The sequence below is a fragment of the Phalacrocorax aristotelis genome, chromosome 1 (genome assembly GCF_949628215.1).
Source record: "Phalacrocorax aristotelis chromosome 1, bGulAri2.1, whole genome shotgun sequence".
NCBI classification, from domain to species: Eukaryota; Metazoa; Chordata; class Aves; order Suliformes; family Phalacrocoracidae; genus Phalacrocorax; species Phalacrocorax aristotelis.
The window spans coordinates 28,943,173-28,960,573 of record NC_134276.1 but is presented as its reverse complement, the minus strand read 5'-3'; the positions used below and the strand labels follow the sequence as shown (position 1 = coordinate 28,960,573).

The following is a 17,401-nucleotide window of genomic DNA, read 5'->3' as shown; positions in this document are numbered from 1 at the left end:
ATGTCTATACAAAGACCGGTGTACCATCTATTCGCAAATCACAGGGGTATGAAAAACAACAGGATAGTAATCATGTATACCTAATATGCTTTTAGAAAGTCAGCTATTAATCAACAACATCTAGATTTGTATTCCTTCTGTGTTTTTTTTTTAAAAGAACCTCCTATATGATTAGGTTTTCACTTTTTTTCCTGTCCTTCCATTAGCCTTTAACTTACCAAAGCTGCTGCACCAGTTTTCCTTCAGTAGCTCTTCCAACTTTCCATCCAAAGAAGAGGCCAGAGAGGCAAATTAATACAGGAAAATATTCGTCTAGCTCTGCAGAAGGAGCTGCTGAGCTATGGCATGCCATGCAAAGCCTACTCTTTATCTCCAGCCTGTAACGTTAGGGATGTAGTGGGTGGCGGTACTCACACCATGGGTCTTTTCTAAACTGTGTAACATAATGGTGTCCATGCTTCCTTCCCCCACCATCCCACTGCATCATACTGAGGCCTTTACTTTTCCCATTTACCCCTGTGATGACTGCAGTAGCACACAGCTTCATTTAATCTCCTCAGCCTCTAGGCCAGATACAGAAACCCTACTCATTTCAGGAGAGGTCTGGGCATACAGAACTACAGATTTATCCTTATTAAAAAGAACTATGTTTAAACTAAATTGACAGTTGTCTTTCATGCCTCACCATAATCTGCCATAGGGTCGTAGCAGGCAAAACTGGAGCGTATGGTTTGTGTTACGGCTTTACTGAAGGTTGATCTTAGTCTTGGGCAGGGACCTAGAGTGAAGAAAATAAATGATACATCTTTGGGCATGGATATTTAGATAGATATAGTTTACACATGCTCATTCACTGAACATTATAACAGAGAATAAAATAAAATGGCAGAACAACTCTCTTAGAGGTGTGGTGGAGGGTTTTTACATATGTATGCACATGAATATATACATTGCATTTAACTATCAAATCAATCCTGGGTATCTTAATTCTTTTTTTTTTTTTCAATTTGGTACCCAACATACTAGAGGATACTTTGTGTCCTGTATTAAACATTAGGATAATTGTAATGGTCCTTTCTGGGCTTAACAGTTCTCATGTTAATGGTTCATAGAAGTAACTATCTTCTTTTAGACTGGTCTGTTTAGTCATTCCTTACCTTCTGCACACTGGCAAACACTGGCGTGGCACATCTTTGAAAGCATGTTGCTGTGCCTGGGAGCACTGTAGAACACACTGCACTTTCTGTCTATTGAGAAGAAACAAAATGGCTTTTTCAGAGAGCTCAGGTGGAAAAGCATATGCAATAGAAACTACACTTGCAACCCAACTTTTCCCTGGTCCAGAGAAATCAGAGCACTAAGGCTTCATTAGATGCACATCAGCAGTCCACAAAGACCTTTGGCCTAGGCACCTAGAGTATAGGGATCACCTTGCCCTTCAGTGGGGCATCAATCGGGGTTGTTGCTTCTGGATTTTTTGAGGGGAGATGGTGGGTTTTTTTGTTTGGGTTTGTTTTGGTTGCTTTGGTTTTTTTTCAGTTTGGCAAATTTTTTTTTTGTTTTCTTCTCTTTTATTTTGTTTCCTTTGAAAAGCGTCCATCTTAAAAACATCTTTAGACCATGGAGCTACAGCAAGCACCACCCTGCTTCAGAAGAAGGTGATAGGATCACTGGTATTTGGTGGTTTAAATGTAAACTGTCCTGGATCCCTCAGCTTCAGGCATGGTAGAGGTTTGACCTAATTTTCAAATATTGTTTACATAACTCTGGCAAATGGGCATAATTTGCATTTAACCTTCTTTGAATGGGGAACAAGACCGGTTCCCCCGGCAAACACAGTGCACAAGCCAAACCTCTAAGGCTGCCTATCTTAGATGCATAGAAAGACTGAAAGATACATAGAAAGACTGAAAAGATAATGAGAGTCAACCATGCTTTAAAGCGCCACAAGAAACAGGAAACCCAGGAAAACTGTTTTAAAAAACCGTGAGTGTAAGAGTTTGTATTTTCGGTCCATTTGCACTAACAGACCCTTGTAGAGGATGTCTATTTAGATGATCTTCAGCCATGGTAGTAGAAGACAGTATTTGAATCAGGTTATTTTAGCACTTGACAAAAATTACATGGTTTCACACGCTACATTAAAACCACTTTTCTATAGACTGGAGTTTGTTCTTGATGGTCTCTCTTTCAATCAGTTACGTATAATTTTTCAGTGCCCTTACCAGGGTTGTAAAAATCATAAAGGATGGCATTTGCTGGCTGAACCAAGCCCATGGGATTGATTTGCTTTGCCCCAAATGATATACAATCTGGGTCTGGTCCGCTTGTGAGCTGGAGGAAAAAGGAACAATAGTCATGACAAGTAAACAAATTCTTTCTCCCCAGTCAGTTCCTTATTCATTTGTGACTGTACCAGCTGTTGAACGCTTGTTTCTGACGGTATAGGTGAGTTAATCCTGATAGCTGTAGCCTCAACTTGAAGGAGGCATTTCCTTCCATGATTTTATTGGGAGATTTTGTGGATGAGCTAAGCCTGCTAAAGGTAGTTTTGTGAGATGTGTGCAGGCCTTTTCTGCCTGCACCTGTCTGATCCAGACTCACACCATCACTACTTTGTGGTTTACTTTTCAACTTTTGCCTAAAGGCACCTTGCACAGGGCTAATGGGTGTAATATTTGTTCACAGCCTATCTTGTACCAGTGGCTGCTAATATATACACTTCCCTTAGTAAAATGCTAAGTTCAGGGACAGTTTTTGATCTATGTTAAATACACAAATTATCTAGGACAGTCACAGCAGCAATAATATTTACATTTTTTCATTTGTCTATTGTTTTATATCTTAAAAAAATCATTGTCCTTTGTGTGCTTTTACATGGGCTCCCCTGCTTTGGCTGCGGAGGTAAAGTAACTCAAGTGGGTGTAGGGTGGAGTCATTATCCAAAATATGGGGAAATACACACAGAAACTAGGAGTTTTGGTGTTTACATCTGTTTGCCACTGTATGGATCTCAATCCAGGAATACTGAACTTCACATGCAAGGTGTCCATATAGAACCTACGGGACCACCAGTTAACACTTTGTTAATCTTGGATGAAAAGCATCTCTTCTGGATAGAGAGGATTTATCTTTTTTTTTTTTTTTGGGGGGGGGGTGGAGCAGGGGGGATGGACAATGCTGCAAACTCAAACATGGACAACATCTCCTGGAACACAGAAAGGCAGAGGATGAAGACGCATGTTTCCCTTCTTCCCCTCTTCTGCTCTCTTTCAACTGAGCTGTTCAATAATAATATATGAGAAAACTCACAGGAAGGTAGTGGAGTGTGAAAACCAATAATGATTAGGTTTAAAAAGAAGTCTATGTATGCTATCTGAAATGGCAGGGATTGGAAAATCATGGAGTTTGTTTACCTCTCCGAAGTAGAGCAAAACCTTTCCTTCCTTGTATTCATAGTGCTGAATGTACTGGTCTGAAGACATCACCAACTATAGGAAAAGAAACAAACAAACAAAAAATCAGAACAAAAACCTAGCATAACAGGAACACATTTGCTACCACCTTCTACATTCTGTTTTGCTTTGCTCAGCTGTTTGCTTTATTCTGCTCTCTTTCTACCTCCCTAAAGGAGACAGTCCCTGAGAGCATGAACCTGGGCAAACCTCCCCTAACCAAGCAGGCTCCAGAACCCAAAACTCTGTAGTCACCTTTGCAGAGCTCTGTGCCCCATCTTCCTGTCACTGTGTCCTGTCAGCAACTGCCTCTAAAAGATGTGCTTGCCTTCCCCCCTTGTGGAATGATTACTGGGGGTGAGAATATTAAGATTGAAGTTATTGCGGCTAAAGTTAAATCCACATTTCATAAAAGTTAATTTCCAGAGTGGAATGTGCCTGGCATGCTGGAAGTTGGTTCAGTGATCGTCCCCTAAGCAACACCACCTGCACTCTTAGATACTGGGAACACTGGGGTAGCTTGGTGTTCTAATCTAAGGGAGATAACGGGAGGAGGGAGTGAAGCAAAGACTTCATGGACAAACTGGTCCATAAATCACTGCAGATCCGGGGGCTGGATGGAACCATGGAACCATGCCCAGACCAGCGCAGTAACATCATGGCCTGTGGGTGAACTTTGCTCATTATACCCTCATTATAATACTAGAATCCACACCTGCATCCCAAAGTTACCCACCCCCAAGGTACAACCACCCCTCACAGAGCATGTGCTCTGAATTTCTCTTAGTCTATACCTTTAAATCGAAGCGAGGATTTTCTAGACCCACCAATAATGAAAATACGTATGACTAGAGCCATTCAAGCTCCACCTAAACATAAAATAGTATAAAAATGACCCAAAGAGAGAGGGATATTGGAGAAGAGATCATCGCAGACTACTGGGATCAGTCGATGGGCTGAACCTCTCTTCCCCACCATAGGGATGCCCATTGGGTAAGACTTGAACTCTTGGTTATACTGAGTGATTGCCCAGGAAATTTGAAGAGCAAGCTTGGTATTTTGTGTTTTGTGTTCTAGTGCTTTATACTTGCACGTGCTTTGCAGATAGCGTATTTATCATTGGCAATCCAATAAAAACCTATATTTTTGTTGTCTCCATAAATCTCACTATTAGTGCATCTGGCCATGAAGCGTTACTGGGCACGACTGGCCTAATAGTGATCATCCTGTTAGTGAATCCCTCATGGACGAGCAGTGCTGAACTGGGTATCTCTCAGAATCTAAACCCAGCCCCCCCAGCCCCTCTGACATCTGAGGACCAGATGGATCGCAATGGGATTTATTTTCTGCCAAGTTTCTATTAATGCAACACCCCTGCAAGAACAGGACACACTGTCCTGGCATGTTGCAGAACAACGGTGCCAGTGGGGACAGCAATACGTGTTAAGGTCAGGCATGTATTCAAGTGCCCTGCTGAGCCATGCCCTAATTTCTATCACAAGGGACTAAGAAGGCTGAACTCTGTTCACCACAAGCTTTTCATTTCTTATCTATATTCAGCAAATATTTTATCAGAACAAGAATAATGAAAAAATACATATCCAAAATCTGTTTTCTCTTCTTCATTCTGTGGACTTTGGAAAGATTTTGAAAGAAAAAATTTCCATAGAAAAGGCTATAGAATAATGCACAGGAAAGTGTGTTTCTAACCTGTTCAAGATCCCTTGTGTCAGGCTCCAACCCACTCAACAGAGAGAGATCAACCAGGGACATCTTTGGTGCATTGGAACCTGTGGACCTTTATAAGGGAGACCATCAGCAGTGAAATCTCCACAGAACAGCCAGCTTGCTTTGAAGAGTTTTGCTCTTCAGGCTTGCTAATGGTGACACAAATCATTCCTCTCCATTTAACTTTCCTAAGTGGATTTTAATCTGAAAATTAGCTTCCTACCCCATTAAGAGTCATGAGGCAAAATTAGTCATCTGAACTAGTCAAATGACCATCCAAAACCCAGGTGTCTTGCCTGAGCTTGTCATCTAAGCTTTCTTAATAGTTGATAGGCAGAAACAAACACCTTCAAGGGATGGGGAGAGGGGATAAAAACCCCTGCCTACAAGGCTTTGTCAAATGTCAGCGGAAAAGCTAAATTCTACTGGGGAGCAAAACCAGCTTCTGCCACTCTGCAGCCCCCTAGAAAGGGAACTCATGACAGCCAACACTTTGTGCTTCTGTGACCCTTGCTAGACTGTGAGAGGGAGCAAAAGCATATGTTCAGTGTTATGCTGCACGGGAGGATTTCTTTGCCACTAACTTTGCCTTTATTTACGTCTTGATTGCCACAACAGGATATCCCTTCTGCCTCCTCACCTCCCCCAGACAGTTGTAGACAGCTTTTCTTTTTTGTGAGGCCACAGTGTGACCACAAAGCAAGTAACAGCATCTCTCCAGAATGCAATGAATCTCTGTAAATGTGTTATTAGTTTATTCCAACTGTATCTATTTTATTTAATAAAAGACTTCTTCCAAATGATTAGCCAGCCAGGCACTTGAGAGTCTCCCCAGAGTCTGATGGGGCAGAATATGCAATGGACGTTTGAAGTCTATGTAAACTATCTAAACCTAATACATTGAGTGGAAACCTTTTCTCCTGCCAAGGGAGAGAGGATGCAGACTCACCATGTATGCATACTCACAGAAGATCACCAGGTTGGATGCTGAGCTTGTGGGTATGGAGAGGGTGACCAAGAAGAATTACAAACACAAATGAATGCATTTTGTAATGAAGAGCTGATCTTGCAGACCTACCTGACACAGATTTTGTACTGCAGTGATTCTGCTTTACTGTGAGAGATCACATCCCTTTTCCTTCTACTGTGGATATCAAACCACTCTATTTCAGACAGTGGCTCAAATGAGCTGTCTTCTGCAGCAGTCAAGTCCTCATAATCATAGTTTTCATCAGAGTATACAGGTTCTGGAGGTGACAGACATGATCAGCCATGCACAAATTTGACTGAGGACCCAGTAATTTTTTTCCTTTTTGTGTAATGATACATACCAGTGGGCAGTCATGCCATCTCCATGGGTTTTATAAAAGTTTGCTTTACACCATCTCAGTATTTCTTTATTAATTCAGGGTTCAAATTTTAGGGATAATTATAGCAAGAATAACCAACAGATCTAGCTAAGAGTGGGGTTTAGGCTATGCATAAATACATAAAGGACAATCCCTGCCTCTGAAAGTTAGCTATTCAAACAGAAAAAATATGCAGACATAGGCAGAGAGGTTGATGAATACACACTACAAGGGATGGAAAGCACATTCTTGCTCATATGAAAACCTATGACAGGTCTGCCCCGAAGAATTTTTAAGGCCACATGGTAGGTCCCTTATCAGCCAGGGAATTGAGCTGGGCTTTCCCCTCATGGCAGCCAGGAACACCGTGAAGGGAGTTTACCTTACTCTCCTCCCAATAACAAAGAAAAGCACCTGTGTATCTGTTAGGTATCATCTGCTGCATTTACAGTCATTCAGAGAGTTATTAAACTGTTTAAAAATATTAATAAATTGAATGAAACAATAGCTGGCAGGGTTCAAAGGCCTCTCTCTTTCCTTGTTTCATTAATTTATTCCCACTTTCCAAGGCTGGAATGCCATGAAGTATCATTAGCAGCTGGCCAAACATGTTGCCTTTGAGACCCAACCGCTTCTGTTTTGACTCACCAGAGTACTTAATGCTCCCTTCCATTTCCACTGTCAAAAACAAATCATTACATGTGTTGTTCTTCAGCTCAGACGACCAGTACACTTTTAATACCTAAGATAAACACACAAACAGCAAACCACTGAAAACAGCGTTTAAATGGCAAGGGATTTACTCATCCAGGGCTTCAGCAAATATTGATGGGCCATGGGAGTGTGAAGAGAAACACCAGTCTCCCAGAGGCACAGACTGGTCGCAAAGGACTGTAGGACTGTTGTGGTTATAAGCAGGAGAGATCCCATCTGAAAATCACAAATGGTGTGGGACCTTTGAGATAACTCTCCGTTCCCAGCCACAAAGGGTCTTTCAAATTGCAGCCGCCTCTATCAGCATTGACATTCCATGGACTTAACAAAGTTAAAACCAGGAAAAACTGACTGCCCATGGGAATAGTGTGTAGGCCCAGAATTTTAGACATTTGGAAGTAAGAACACAAAGGATGAAACTATGGCAAGTAATTTCTCACTCTGTTTTCAGAAAGGGATTAGAAATCCAGCTGGACTTTGAATTTCTGATTTACATCTTACACTCATTGTCCCATTTCCTCTGCCGTGTACAGATACTTCAAGTTTTCTCCCAAGTTCAAACTGCAAACCAAGGTAAAAAAAAGGAAAAAAAATAAGGAGATTTAGTCTGTGCTCAGCATTTGATCTATTGTTTTCCTGCAATCTTGATGGTCTTTTATGCCTTTATCCCTCAGAATTGCGGTGGGAAAAACCTTTAGCTATGGAAGGAGTTATGAGATCTCAATTTTTTAATGTGCTAGGCTGGTGCATCTTATTCTGCCATACTGGGACCCAGGAGACATATTTTCCCAACTTCACTCTCTCCTCTGTAGCCTGGATTTGACATTTTCATGTGTCCCAACACATTGAATATCAGACTATTCCCCTTCTTCCTCATTCCCTAGCAAGACTTGGGCTCCTGACTGCTCTTCACAGTTGAGGGAAATTCATATCACCAAAGCCCTTGAAAAGGCAGGAAAGGGTCTCTAAAGTGTGCTGCTAAGCATCTGGTGATTTTTTTTTCTTTAAAAAGATTCTGTTGTTTTACAGATTACATTATTAAAAAATTTTATAAACCAGCTACATCATGATTGCTTAACATGAGAAAACCTAGGTCAGATGATCCAATGTTTCTCCTGTTTGAGTAAAAAAAGCTTGAAACAATGCATGGTTGTGTACCTCTAGCTGCTTCTGAATCACTTCATCAGTATCAGTCAGTGTAATACTGTAGTCTTTTTGTCTTCCAGGTGTTCCCAGTTTTACAGTCAGGTTGGTGGAAGCAGTGTTCAATGTCTGTATGCTGTAGGCTGACATTGCTTCTAGGGCCACCACTGTGTCCTAGGTGAGAAAGAAATGCAAAATCCTTAACAATTATGCCAGCTTATTTCAACAGTATGCAAGGTGACGTGATCAGTCACCTGGAGCTATTCTTCAGTTTTATGTTTTTTGCTGCTTTGAAGTTCTCCTGTCTCTGTCTGTTCCTACCTACACAGACTATTCATTTAATTTCCCAGCTTCTTCTTTTAGCATTAAAATCCTAAAAGCACTGAAGTTCTGGCCTTCAATTATCATAAGTCTTCATAAAGACAAAGAAACTTTGCTGGCTTCTAACTGCTTTATTTTTGCCCATTTTTTTAATTAATGAGCCAAAATCTTCAGTGCTTCATATACCAAAGAAGTTTAGGATTAACTGTTATGATGCTTTCAAATTTCAAATTAAAAAGTTTTTATGGGGCTTCTGTTTTCTTCCCGCCCCCTGAAACTCCACCCAAACTGGTGGTCAGGCACCTGTGTAGAGCAGTATCCTCCACCGTAGTTCCTTCTTTCTGTCAGCCATGTAGCAATAGGCCTTGCATACTCGATGTCTTTCAGGAGCAAAGTTTGAAGCAATGCATAGGCAGTGGTTTCCACTGACAATGCATCGTTGCCATTTCCCCAGTAGCGCTGCTGCTTTGCTGCAAGAATAACTCAGACTTGAATCCCCTCGGTAAAGCTATTTGCCAAAAATTACTATTGTTCTACACAGTAGATATTTCATGTCTTACCACTGAAGAACCACAAGACACTGATGCTGTCCTGAGAGCAACAAATCAGTTGGGAAGCAAAGATAATGGAAATGGAAAATTTTGACTTATCCAACCATCACAGTCTAATGATCCCATTGTACAATGATGTCTAGCTGATGGAGTGATAGCATTGTGTCTGGTGGTCCCTGAGAGATAATAGTATTAATTACACCCATAACTCCAGCCTTGATTAAGGAGAAGCATATTCTGTAAGCTTAAACTATGGCTATTAAACCATAATATATTTACCAAATGATTTTGGAGAAATTAATAGCGTGGCAGTGCAGCCACAGAACCAGCTGACTCAGCACTGACCACAGCCACACACTGCAGCAGCGGGAAGAGGTGACATCTATGTGGAGCTGGAACAAAGCACTTGGAACTGGCAGGGGCTTTGAGAGCAGGTGAGCTGGAAAAGACACCTTGCCTCTTGGTCACAAATCCAGTCTGTACTACTCCTTTATGTAGCTGTTCATTCCTATTTACCCTTCAAAAGTTTCTTTCTTCTCAGCTGGCTCGGGCTTTCTTTTTTTTTGATGTACTTTAGGGGTGTGGAAACTTTGGTAGATAGCAAGGGAAGCACAAAAGTTAAGTGACTATTTAACATGGTTTGTTCCAATTCCAGTATCAGATAAGCTCACGATCCAAACTTCACAATGCTAGGTTGTTACTGTATAGTGATATTAACTATAAAACTTACATATTAAGATTTCAATACTGACATATTTAATTATGTAATTTAAATAGTTAAGTATATTACACATATACATACACGCTTCTTTGAAATTAATCAGTCCTCATTTAGTTGAATTTCTTTAGGTCATGTAAGAGAGCTCAAAGTGCTTCAATTAGGAAAAGTGCTTTCTAACTGAATTTTTTGAATGGTTACCAGTACCTGCATCAAAAACAGAACAGCCCCTTAATTTTTCTTTCGCAGACTGGGCTTCTTTACTATCAGACTGTACAAGTGTCAGAGCATAAGCAGTGATGACTGTAGAATAGCAGTCAGTATTTCTTGAAAGTTGATTTTTCATGTAAGCCACTGCTCTTCTAACCACTTGCACCTGTGAAAACAGAATGGATCCAGTTCAAAAGGTCATTCAGACCTACTGACTGTTACTGCTGGTGAGAGTACTAAGAAATTAGAGTTCTTCACTCTAGCCATTTTTGAGACAATTTTAATAATTTTTGCTTAGTGAGTAAAGTCATTGATGACGGACTGCGTAGCTTCGGGTACACCTTCTTGTACACCTTACTGTACATTAGGCCACGGCATCTTTTCCTATCCACCACTGATGTGAACAGATTTTACCTCCTCATTTGCAGTACTTCAAGATAGTAGCGTGGACACGCAATGTGCAATAGCCTTCAGACTTAAAGGTAAATAGTCAGGCTTCCTACCACATCAGGTGACTTGTAGACCTGTAGAGTCTGTTGCAATGCTATAGTTACAAAGGCTGTCAAAGCCAAATCCTCTGTTGCTGACTTAATGCCACCCTGAAAAGTGAAAAATGAAAAGGAAAAGTTAAATGTACATATATATGCTTATGATTAAATTTAGAAAATCACTTTTGATGAAGTCAAGGACCTTCTTCTCAAATCATCTCATGACAGACCACGTAGTTTTACCCTTTAATTTTGCTCAATAACTAGTGTCTGCCTAAAGAATATCTTCTACAATGGCAGTCAGTTTGCATTAAACAATGTTAAGTGATTGGGAACCTGCTACATCCTTCAGCTGGTAATTGAATATTTAATTATTTAACTTATACTTAAAAATATATAATTTCTCATTGGAATATTCATAGCTTCAATTTCCAAGCACTAGTGGGTTGGGTTTTTTTTCCGGTTTGTCTCCTACTCCCTATAGACTCAAGAGCCTTCTAACACACAGAACTTTTCTCCTGTAAAGCTATTTTTACACCATTACTGGATCATTTCTTATTCCTCTTCTTGATAAACTAAACATGGTGCCCTCATTAGCTTTTTGCCCTGAAGATCTGAATTTTCATTCCTTATCATCTTTGCGATTCCTTTCTTCAAGCTCTCTTGACAACAACCTTAGGATCATCAACAAACTTCAACAACAACCTGCTCCTTCACTCAGACCCAAATGTTTATCCTTGGGAGAAAGATAGGTTGTTTGCTTGGAAAAACTTAAGTCTCTACAAAATTATCATGCACAGACCAAAGCAAATGTAAAATACAAGATAAGTATCTCAGCGTGAGCACAGGTCAAAAAAACCCTTTGGCCAGTTCTTGAGCTTTTTTTTCCCCAACAGTGTTACATCGACTGTGGAACTGGCTTTGAGGTTGAAAGCCTCACTAGTGATTTGACAAAGATACTGATAAAATTAGTAATTTTTTTATATATATATAAAAGATCATTACAAAGGTGCCTGCATTTTCAATGAATTTTGGAAGATGCACATTATTTTCATATCCTAGATGCATGGACACTATAAGAATTTTGTGTTTCTTGACACTTTTAGGGGATGTGTAGATTAACATATGTAATTGGAAATTCTGATTACGTATTAAGATTTTTTTCCACCATGGGAGTGGTTAAATACTGAAACAAGTTACCAGAAAGGCTGTGAGATCCCCATCATTGGAGTTACTCAAGACTCAGCTGGACATGGCCCCATGCAATCTGATCTAACTAGCCCCGTTCTGAGCAGCAGTTGGACTAGATGATCTCTGGAGGTACCTTCAAAACTAAATTATGATTCAATGACTCTGCTGCCTTTGGCAATAAAAGGCATGAATTTTTACCAAGTACAAAGATCTCAGAATTAATTTTCTAGGTGCCCTAGAAGCATAGGTCAGCTGCAAAATTATCTAAGACTGGGTCAAAAGATAATGATGGTGAAGTGCTAGCTATGTGTCTTTGACATAACAGACCTTTTAACAAATTCATTTTACATTACAGATTTCTTTTCTTTAGCTACATTTCTTGCTACTCAACAATTCACAGTATTCCTTTCAATCCCTAGCAGCCCTAAATGTGTAACAGATTCTTCTAAATATGGATGACCTACCTGCATAGTCCTGTCCAAGACTGGGTGATGGTCGTGGAATGAATCATCTGCCTGCTGTTGATTAATCAAGTAGGAAATCGAGCTGTGTAAGTGACTGTCTTGGACACTAATGTATTCTCTGCACCTTGTGAGTACTTTAACAATGAATGCAGTTAACCTGCACAAAAGAAAATGTTCCAAACTTGTGCTGACATATATTTATAGAAGAGTATATTGACAGGAGAAGAAACATACTAATTTTGGTCATAGACTCATATTCAACACAGTGCTCTCACTGGAACCTAGTGAGTAATCATTCAACATCAGCGTGAACTCTGTTTCTGCTCTCTGGCAAATGCAAAAAAATCAGTGGCTCTGTACAGAACTGCTTCATCAAGGACTAAACATGCTCAGAGACCTACATGGCTGACTATCCATGACAAATGTATATAGGCAACACCATGCCCACCAGATTTTGAAAATCCATCTCCCCAGAAAAACTTCTGATGCATCAAATGGTAATAGAGATATTTGGGGGGAAAAAACAACCACTGGAGAATATACTTACCATACACTACTGGGGGTTTTTTTAAACGCTCCATAGGAGCCATCCACCTTCTGAAACTCAAGCAGTCTAGTATAACCTGCAAGAACAGGACAGCATATAACTGTTCAGAGAATGCACATATTTCTTGGGCATTTTCATACATCACTTGTATTAACTTGGACATGTTCAGTATTGACTAGTGGAAGAGTACATGGAGGTGTTTGCTGGTACATTAAGGAGGAAATGACTGTGTCAGCAGGCCCTTGACAAATTAAAAAACACTAGGCTTAAAAGGTGCTCTGTCTTTTTTGACTTAATTGAGCCATGAGAATAACCTGAAAACTGCAGGTATCTATAGTTACAAAGCATTTTCTGGGTAGTGAATCTTGGGAAACTTATTTCCCATTACTGACAACTCTTCAAGCTGTTGGCTTTATGGTGCATGGAACCAAAAAATATACAAAACATCATCTCTTGGGTCAGGCATAGGCTTAGAAATCATAAGTTGTAGCCTCTGATCTTGACTGCTATTATCTTGACAAAGTCTGTATCATAGCCACACAACTCATTTTCTACCCTGGTGAACTTCGATAAGAATCAATAAAAGCATAATATAGGGACTAAATGCTGCTGATAATACCAAATACTCATCAGCAGGATCTCATGTCACTTTAGGCAATATTAGATAAATAGGCAAAGACCTTCGTTTAGCAACTGTTAGAGTATTTTTAATGTCTATTTATACCCTTATTTTTCACTGATGAAATGTGCCACGTTGTCTGAAGATTATGAAGACAGGTGCATTACATTGCTTTATGCCATGTGCACACCACTGCAGTTAGAAATATCAGCTGTACCTGCTACAATACTGATAACTCTTGGGCTCTATGATAGCTCCTGTGAACTGGAACACCTCCACTTCCACATGCTCTGGTCCTGGCTTTGCTGTACATTTCACACAAGCTTTGGATCATGTCTTGGAGTGGGCTCTTCAGGCCTCGCAGCTGTCCTCTCCCTAAGGAAACTCCCTCCCTGACTTGGTCCAAGGCTGTTGGAGTCATTCTAGCTCATGTAATGAATACAGAGGCATGGAAAAGAAAGTGTCAATATCTTGATTACCGCTGGGAGCTTCCTTAGTGATACTCCCCTTGCCAACTACAGACTCCAGCAGGGACCTCTACAGCCCAGCTGGCCACCCTAAGCACTGTCTGCGATCCGTGGGGAGAAATAAGCATTTTTAGGATATGGTTCATCTGGATCTATTTTGCACATCTACATTAAGAGGAAATAATCAACTAGCCTTTGCTGTCTGTATACTCTGAAAAGAGTTGACATTGATCAGCTCAGATTTTACCTTCTACTTCTAAATTAGGCAAAAGAGAGGATGGACTGTGAATATCAATACTGTACAATGTCAGATGTAGGCAATTAGTTACTTGAATCCCCCTCACCAGTTCTGTTTCTCATGGCCGTCTGCAGATTGTCAGAGGCATTTCTGCATGGCTGTGTTAAGACAACACCCACTGCTTTGCCAAGTAGCAATGGCTAGTGTGCAGTGCAAGAAGATAACAAAGACCATGTTCCTGTCCGTTGGTCTCTGGGATTTTTTCCCCGCATACCTTTTCCAATCATGCTAATGGCTTCCTCCTTCCGTTCAGAATTAAAGTTCACCCACTGATCACTGGCGTCCAAGTACTCAATAGCGTAGACTGCAGGGGCCATTTTCACCATTGTTTGTTCTGCACAGCCTGTGGGCACTTGAATAAGTTTATCAACTCCAGTGAGACTAAGACAATTTTCAATAGGCTCATCCATAATATTCCCTGTTGTAAAAAACACAAAAAAGCCATGGTAAATATAATATTTGAACCTGGATGGTGTAACATGAAGAAAGGTGATACTGACTATAGATTGACACTCCAGCATAGCCTCATACTTCTCATTGTTAAACACTGGTTTCACCTAGTTAAGACTTTGTAAAGCTGGAGAAGGATGAGGTGCTAGGATCCGGCAAAGCTGGAGAAAGGAGGCTGGGGCAGTGAAGGAGCATGGAGGAGAAAGAGTCCCCAGGCTACTGGAGGCAGGGAAGCAAGGAAAGGGGGAAGGACTGGTGCTTCAGGTTTGGGCTGGAAAAAATCTTGTCAAACCAGACCTGATCCTCCCTCAGAGGGCAAAAAGATTATGCCTTAATCATGCCAAACATTTTGTGCAGAGTTTTTATTGTTTTTTTTTCTCTCTGCAATTTTCTCATTTGATGAATTCAAGCATTCCCATACTTTAGAACAGGGATTTGAACACGAAGACAATAGCCTTTGCATCAAGAATACATTATTTTACATTTTCTGGGGAAAAAAAAAAATCATTAATAAGACTGCTTGCTAGTAGATTTTTTAAAATATGAATGCATGAGTATAAATATATATGTATGCAATTATTTGAATGAATACATGATTGTACATATCTTCTTCTTAGAAAAACAGAACTTTCCAGAACTTGTACATCAGAGTCTGGCATCCTTATTTCTGAAGACTAAAGTAGATTTCTACAGATCTACATGCAGTGTGGGGTTACTAGAAAGGGCGAACTCTTCCCTTCTTCTCTGGCCTTCCCATAAAATTAGCCTGGGCACAGTGAGGCAGGATGGACCACATAAAGCATTCAAATACAAGTGAGAAGAAGTAATTAGAAAGAGGAAAGGTACTGGGTCAGCCTTGGGGCTGTTTTGTTTTATGACCTGGGCATACAGCACACACCATTTGAGTCATAGTAGGAAAACTAGGAAGGAATGGAGTCTTGACATTCAGGAATGAGCAGCACAAAGGGGCACGTCTCTTGCCACCTATGGAGAAGTTATTGACAAAAAATGACATTTACCTTTCAGGCTAACAAACACGTGACTCTCAGAACCTGGTATCATATCAGATGGTTTGTTCAGGTCCAGTGTATGGGACTCTACTGTAAATAAATAGTAAATAGAGATCTACATCCAGACTCTTTAAACATAAAAACATACAGTGTAGTTTTAGAACCTCTCACAACTGATGGCAATTTTGACAGGAATGTTATCACAGAAACTTTAAATGGAAATTTATGGAAAGAAATAAACTTACCTTTCTCAATTTTCAGTCATTAGCACTATTTTTTGGCTTGAAATCAGGCTTGTTTTCAATACTTTTTAAGACCCATTAGTAAATTAAATAGATGCCTACTTAATATTTAAAGAATGCTATCTTGAAACACAGAAGTAATACACATCAATTCTAAACACTTAGAATTAAATTATTTTTCTTTCCTGAGTCTTTTGCTCTGTATTGAATGAAGAGATCTGTGACAAGTGCTGGTCAACCACAGTAACGTTAGTATATTAAGTATTTCACTGCACCCATCAGATATTCACACCAGGCTTTACACCCTCTGTCCCTACCCCAACGTCATCTCTAATTCTTTTGTGTAACTTACAGCCACCGTTAATGCAAATGGTCTGTTCTTCTCTTTGTAAAACACCTTCAGCCTGTACAATTGAGGAAAGAAAAGTCAAAACTCTCGGAAGCACTCACACCTGAAACTAAGCTGCATGAAATCTATGATTTCCACCTTTGCACTAGACCAGCAGGCGGCAGAAATATGTTGTTTTGGAATGAGATTTCTCTCCAGGTGAAACTGAAACTTTCAAATAAAACTTTCATTCTCCCAACTGAAATGCTAATAAAATCAACTGACTTTTTTGTTATTATTGACATAGTTCCCTGGATAAAATTTCTTTAATGAAAACTAACCCAGAAAAACTAGACTTCAGTGTTTGTTCTTCTGGGCCATGCAAGTCAATTTCATAGGTGGACTCACTTGTATAAACCTCTCATCTATGAAATCCACCAGGTTCTAAGTTCATCTTGGTAAAACTTAAACAATTTTTTTCCTTCTGATTTCCACACATCCCCGTTCCTATAGTTTCTATTTTAATAAAAGCTATTTTTAGAGACACTCTTGGTGTTTTGGTGTAGCATTGAACTCTGAGGCTGTGTCTATTGCTAGAAAAGTTATGGCCAGTAACAGCAGCAGGTTCTGGCATCCCATGCCTTTTCTTTACCTACATGGCTATCCCCTGATGTTAACAGTGCATGGATTCATATTTCACACTTTTTGTGTGGATTGAAAATAGCCATCAGTGGGCTACTCAGGTGCTGTATTGAGTCTGTGCTGACCAGTGTTTACTCTTGAAAAGTAATCTTTCCTAAAAGGCTCCTCTGTTTTGTCATTTTGAAAGAGAACTAAGTTATTAAGTAAATAATACAACATCTTTGTTTGCCTGTATTTGTTTTACCAATGCAATTGTTAAGATTGAAGATCCATTAACTAGAAGGAATAAAATAGGGTTTAACTTTATAACTAGCAGAGAGTATTTCTTTCTCAAAATATTTCTAGGTGGACATCTTCAATCTTGGCTTCATAAGGGAAAAATAATTTTTATAAATGTTGATGAAGCAGGTGGAAGTTAAATATTATGAGATGGGCACTGACCGCATGAAAGGAAGTTATTGCTATG

The 17,401-nt window shown here is 39.9% G+C and overlaps 1 protein-coding gene across 1 annotated transcript in view; it reads right to left on the bottom strand.

Annotated features, from left to right (window-relative positions):
- Nucleotides 1-17,401, bottom strand: part of LOC142053745 (complement C4-like) — a 57,441-nt gene that overhangs the window by 8,114 nt on the left and 31,926 nt on the right. Inside the window, exons 24-40 of the mRNA XM_075085809.1 lie at nucleotides 16,318-16,369; nucleotides 15,733-15,813; nucleotides 14,478-14,681; nucleotides 12,880-12,955; nucleotides 12,333-12,489; nucleotides 10,693-10,788; nucleotides 10,187-10,355; nucleotides 9,014-9,180; nucleotides 8,405-8,563; nucleotides 7,748-7,807; nucleotides 7,181-7,274; nucleotides 6,262-6,430; nucleotides 5,166-5,253; nucleotides 3,417-3,491; nucleotides 2,226-2,334; nucleotides 1,158-1,247; nucleotides 686-778 (exon numbers count right to left, since the gene is read on the bottom strand). Coding sequence (XP_074941910.1) covers nucleotides 686-778; nucleotides 1,158-1,247; nucleotides 2,226-2,334; nucleotides 3,417-3,491; nucleotides 5,166-5,253; nucleotides 6,262-6,430; nucleotides 7,181-7,274; nucleotides 7,748-7,807; nucleotides 8,405-8,563; nucleotides 9,014-9,180; nucleotides 10,187-10,355; nucleotides 10,693-10,788; nucleotides 12,333-12,489; nucleotides 12,880-12,955; nucleotides 14,478-14,681; nucleotides 15,733-15,813; nucleotides 16,318-16,369 — 1,939 coding nt within the window. The remainder of the gene's footprint in view (nucleotides 1-685; nucleotides 779-1,157; nucleotides 1,248-2,225; nucleotides 2,335-3,416; nucleotides 3,492-5,165; nucleotides 5,254-6,261; nucleotides 6,431-7,180; nucleotides 7,275-7,747; nucleotides 7,808-8,404; nucleotides 8,564-9,013; nucleotides 9,181-10,186; nucleotides 10,356-10,692; nucleotides 10,789-12,332; nucleotides 12,490-12,879; nucleotides 12,956-14,477; nucleotides 14,682-15,732; nucleotides 15,814-16,317; nucleotides 16,370-17,401) is intronic.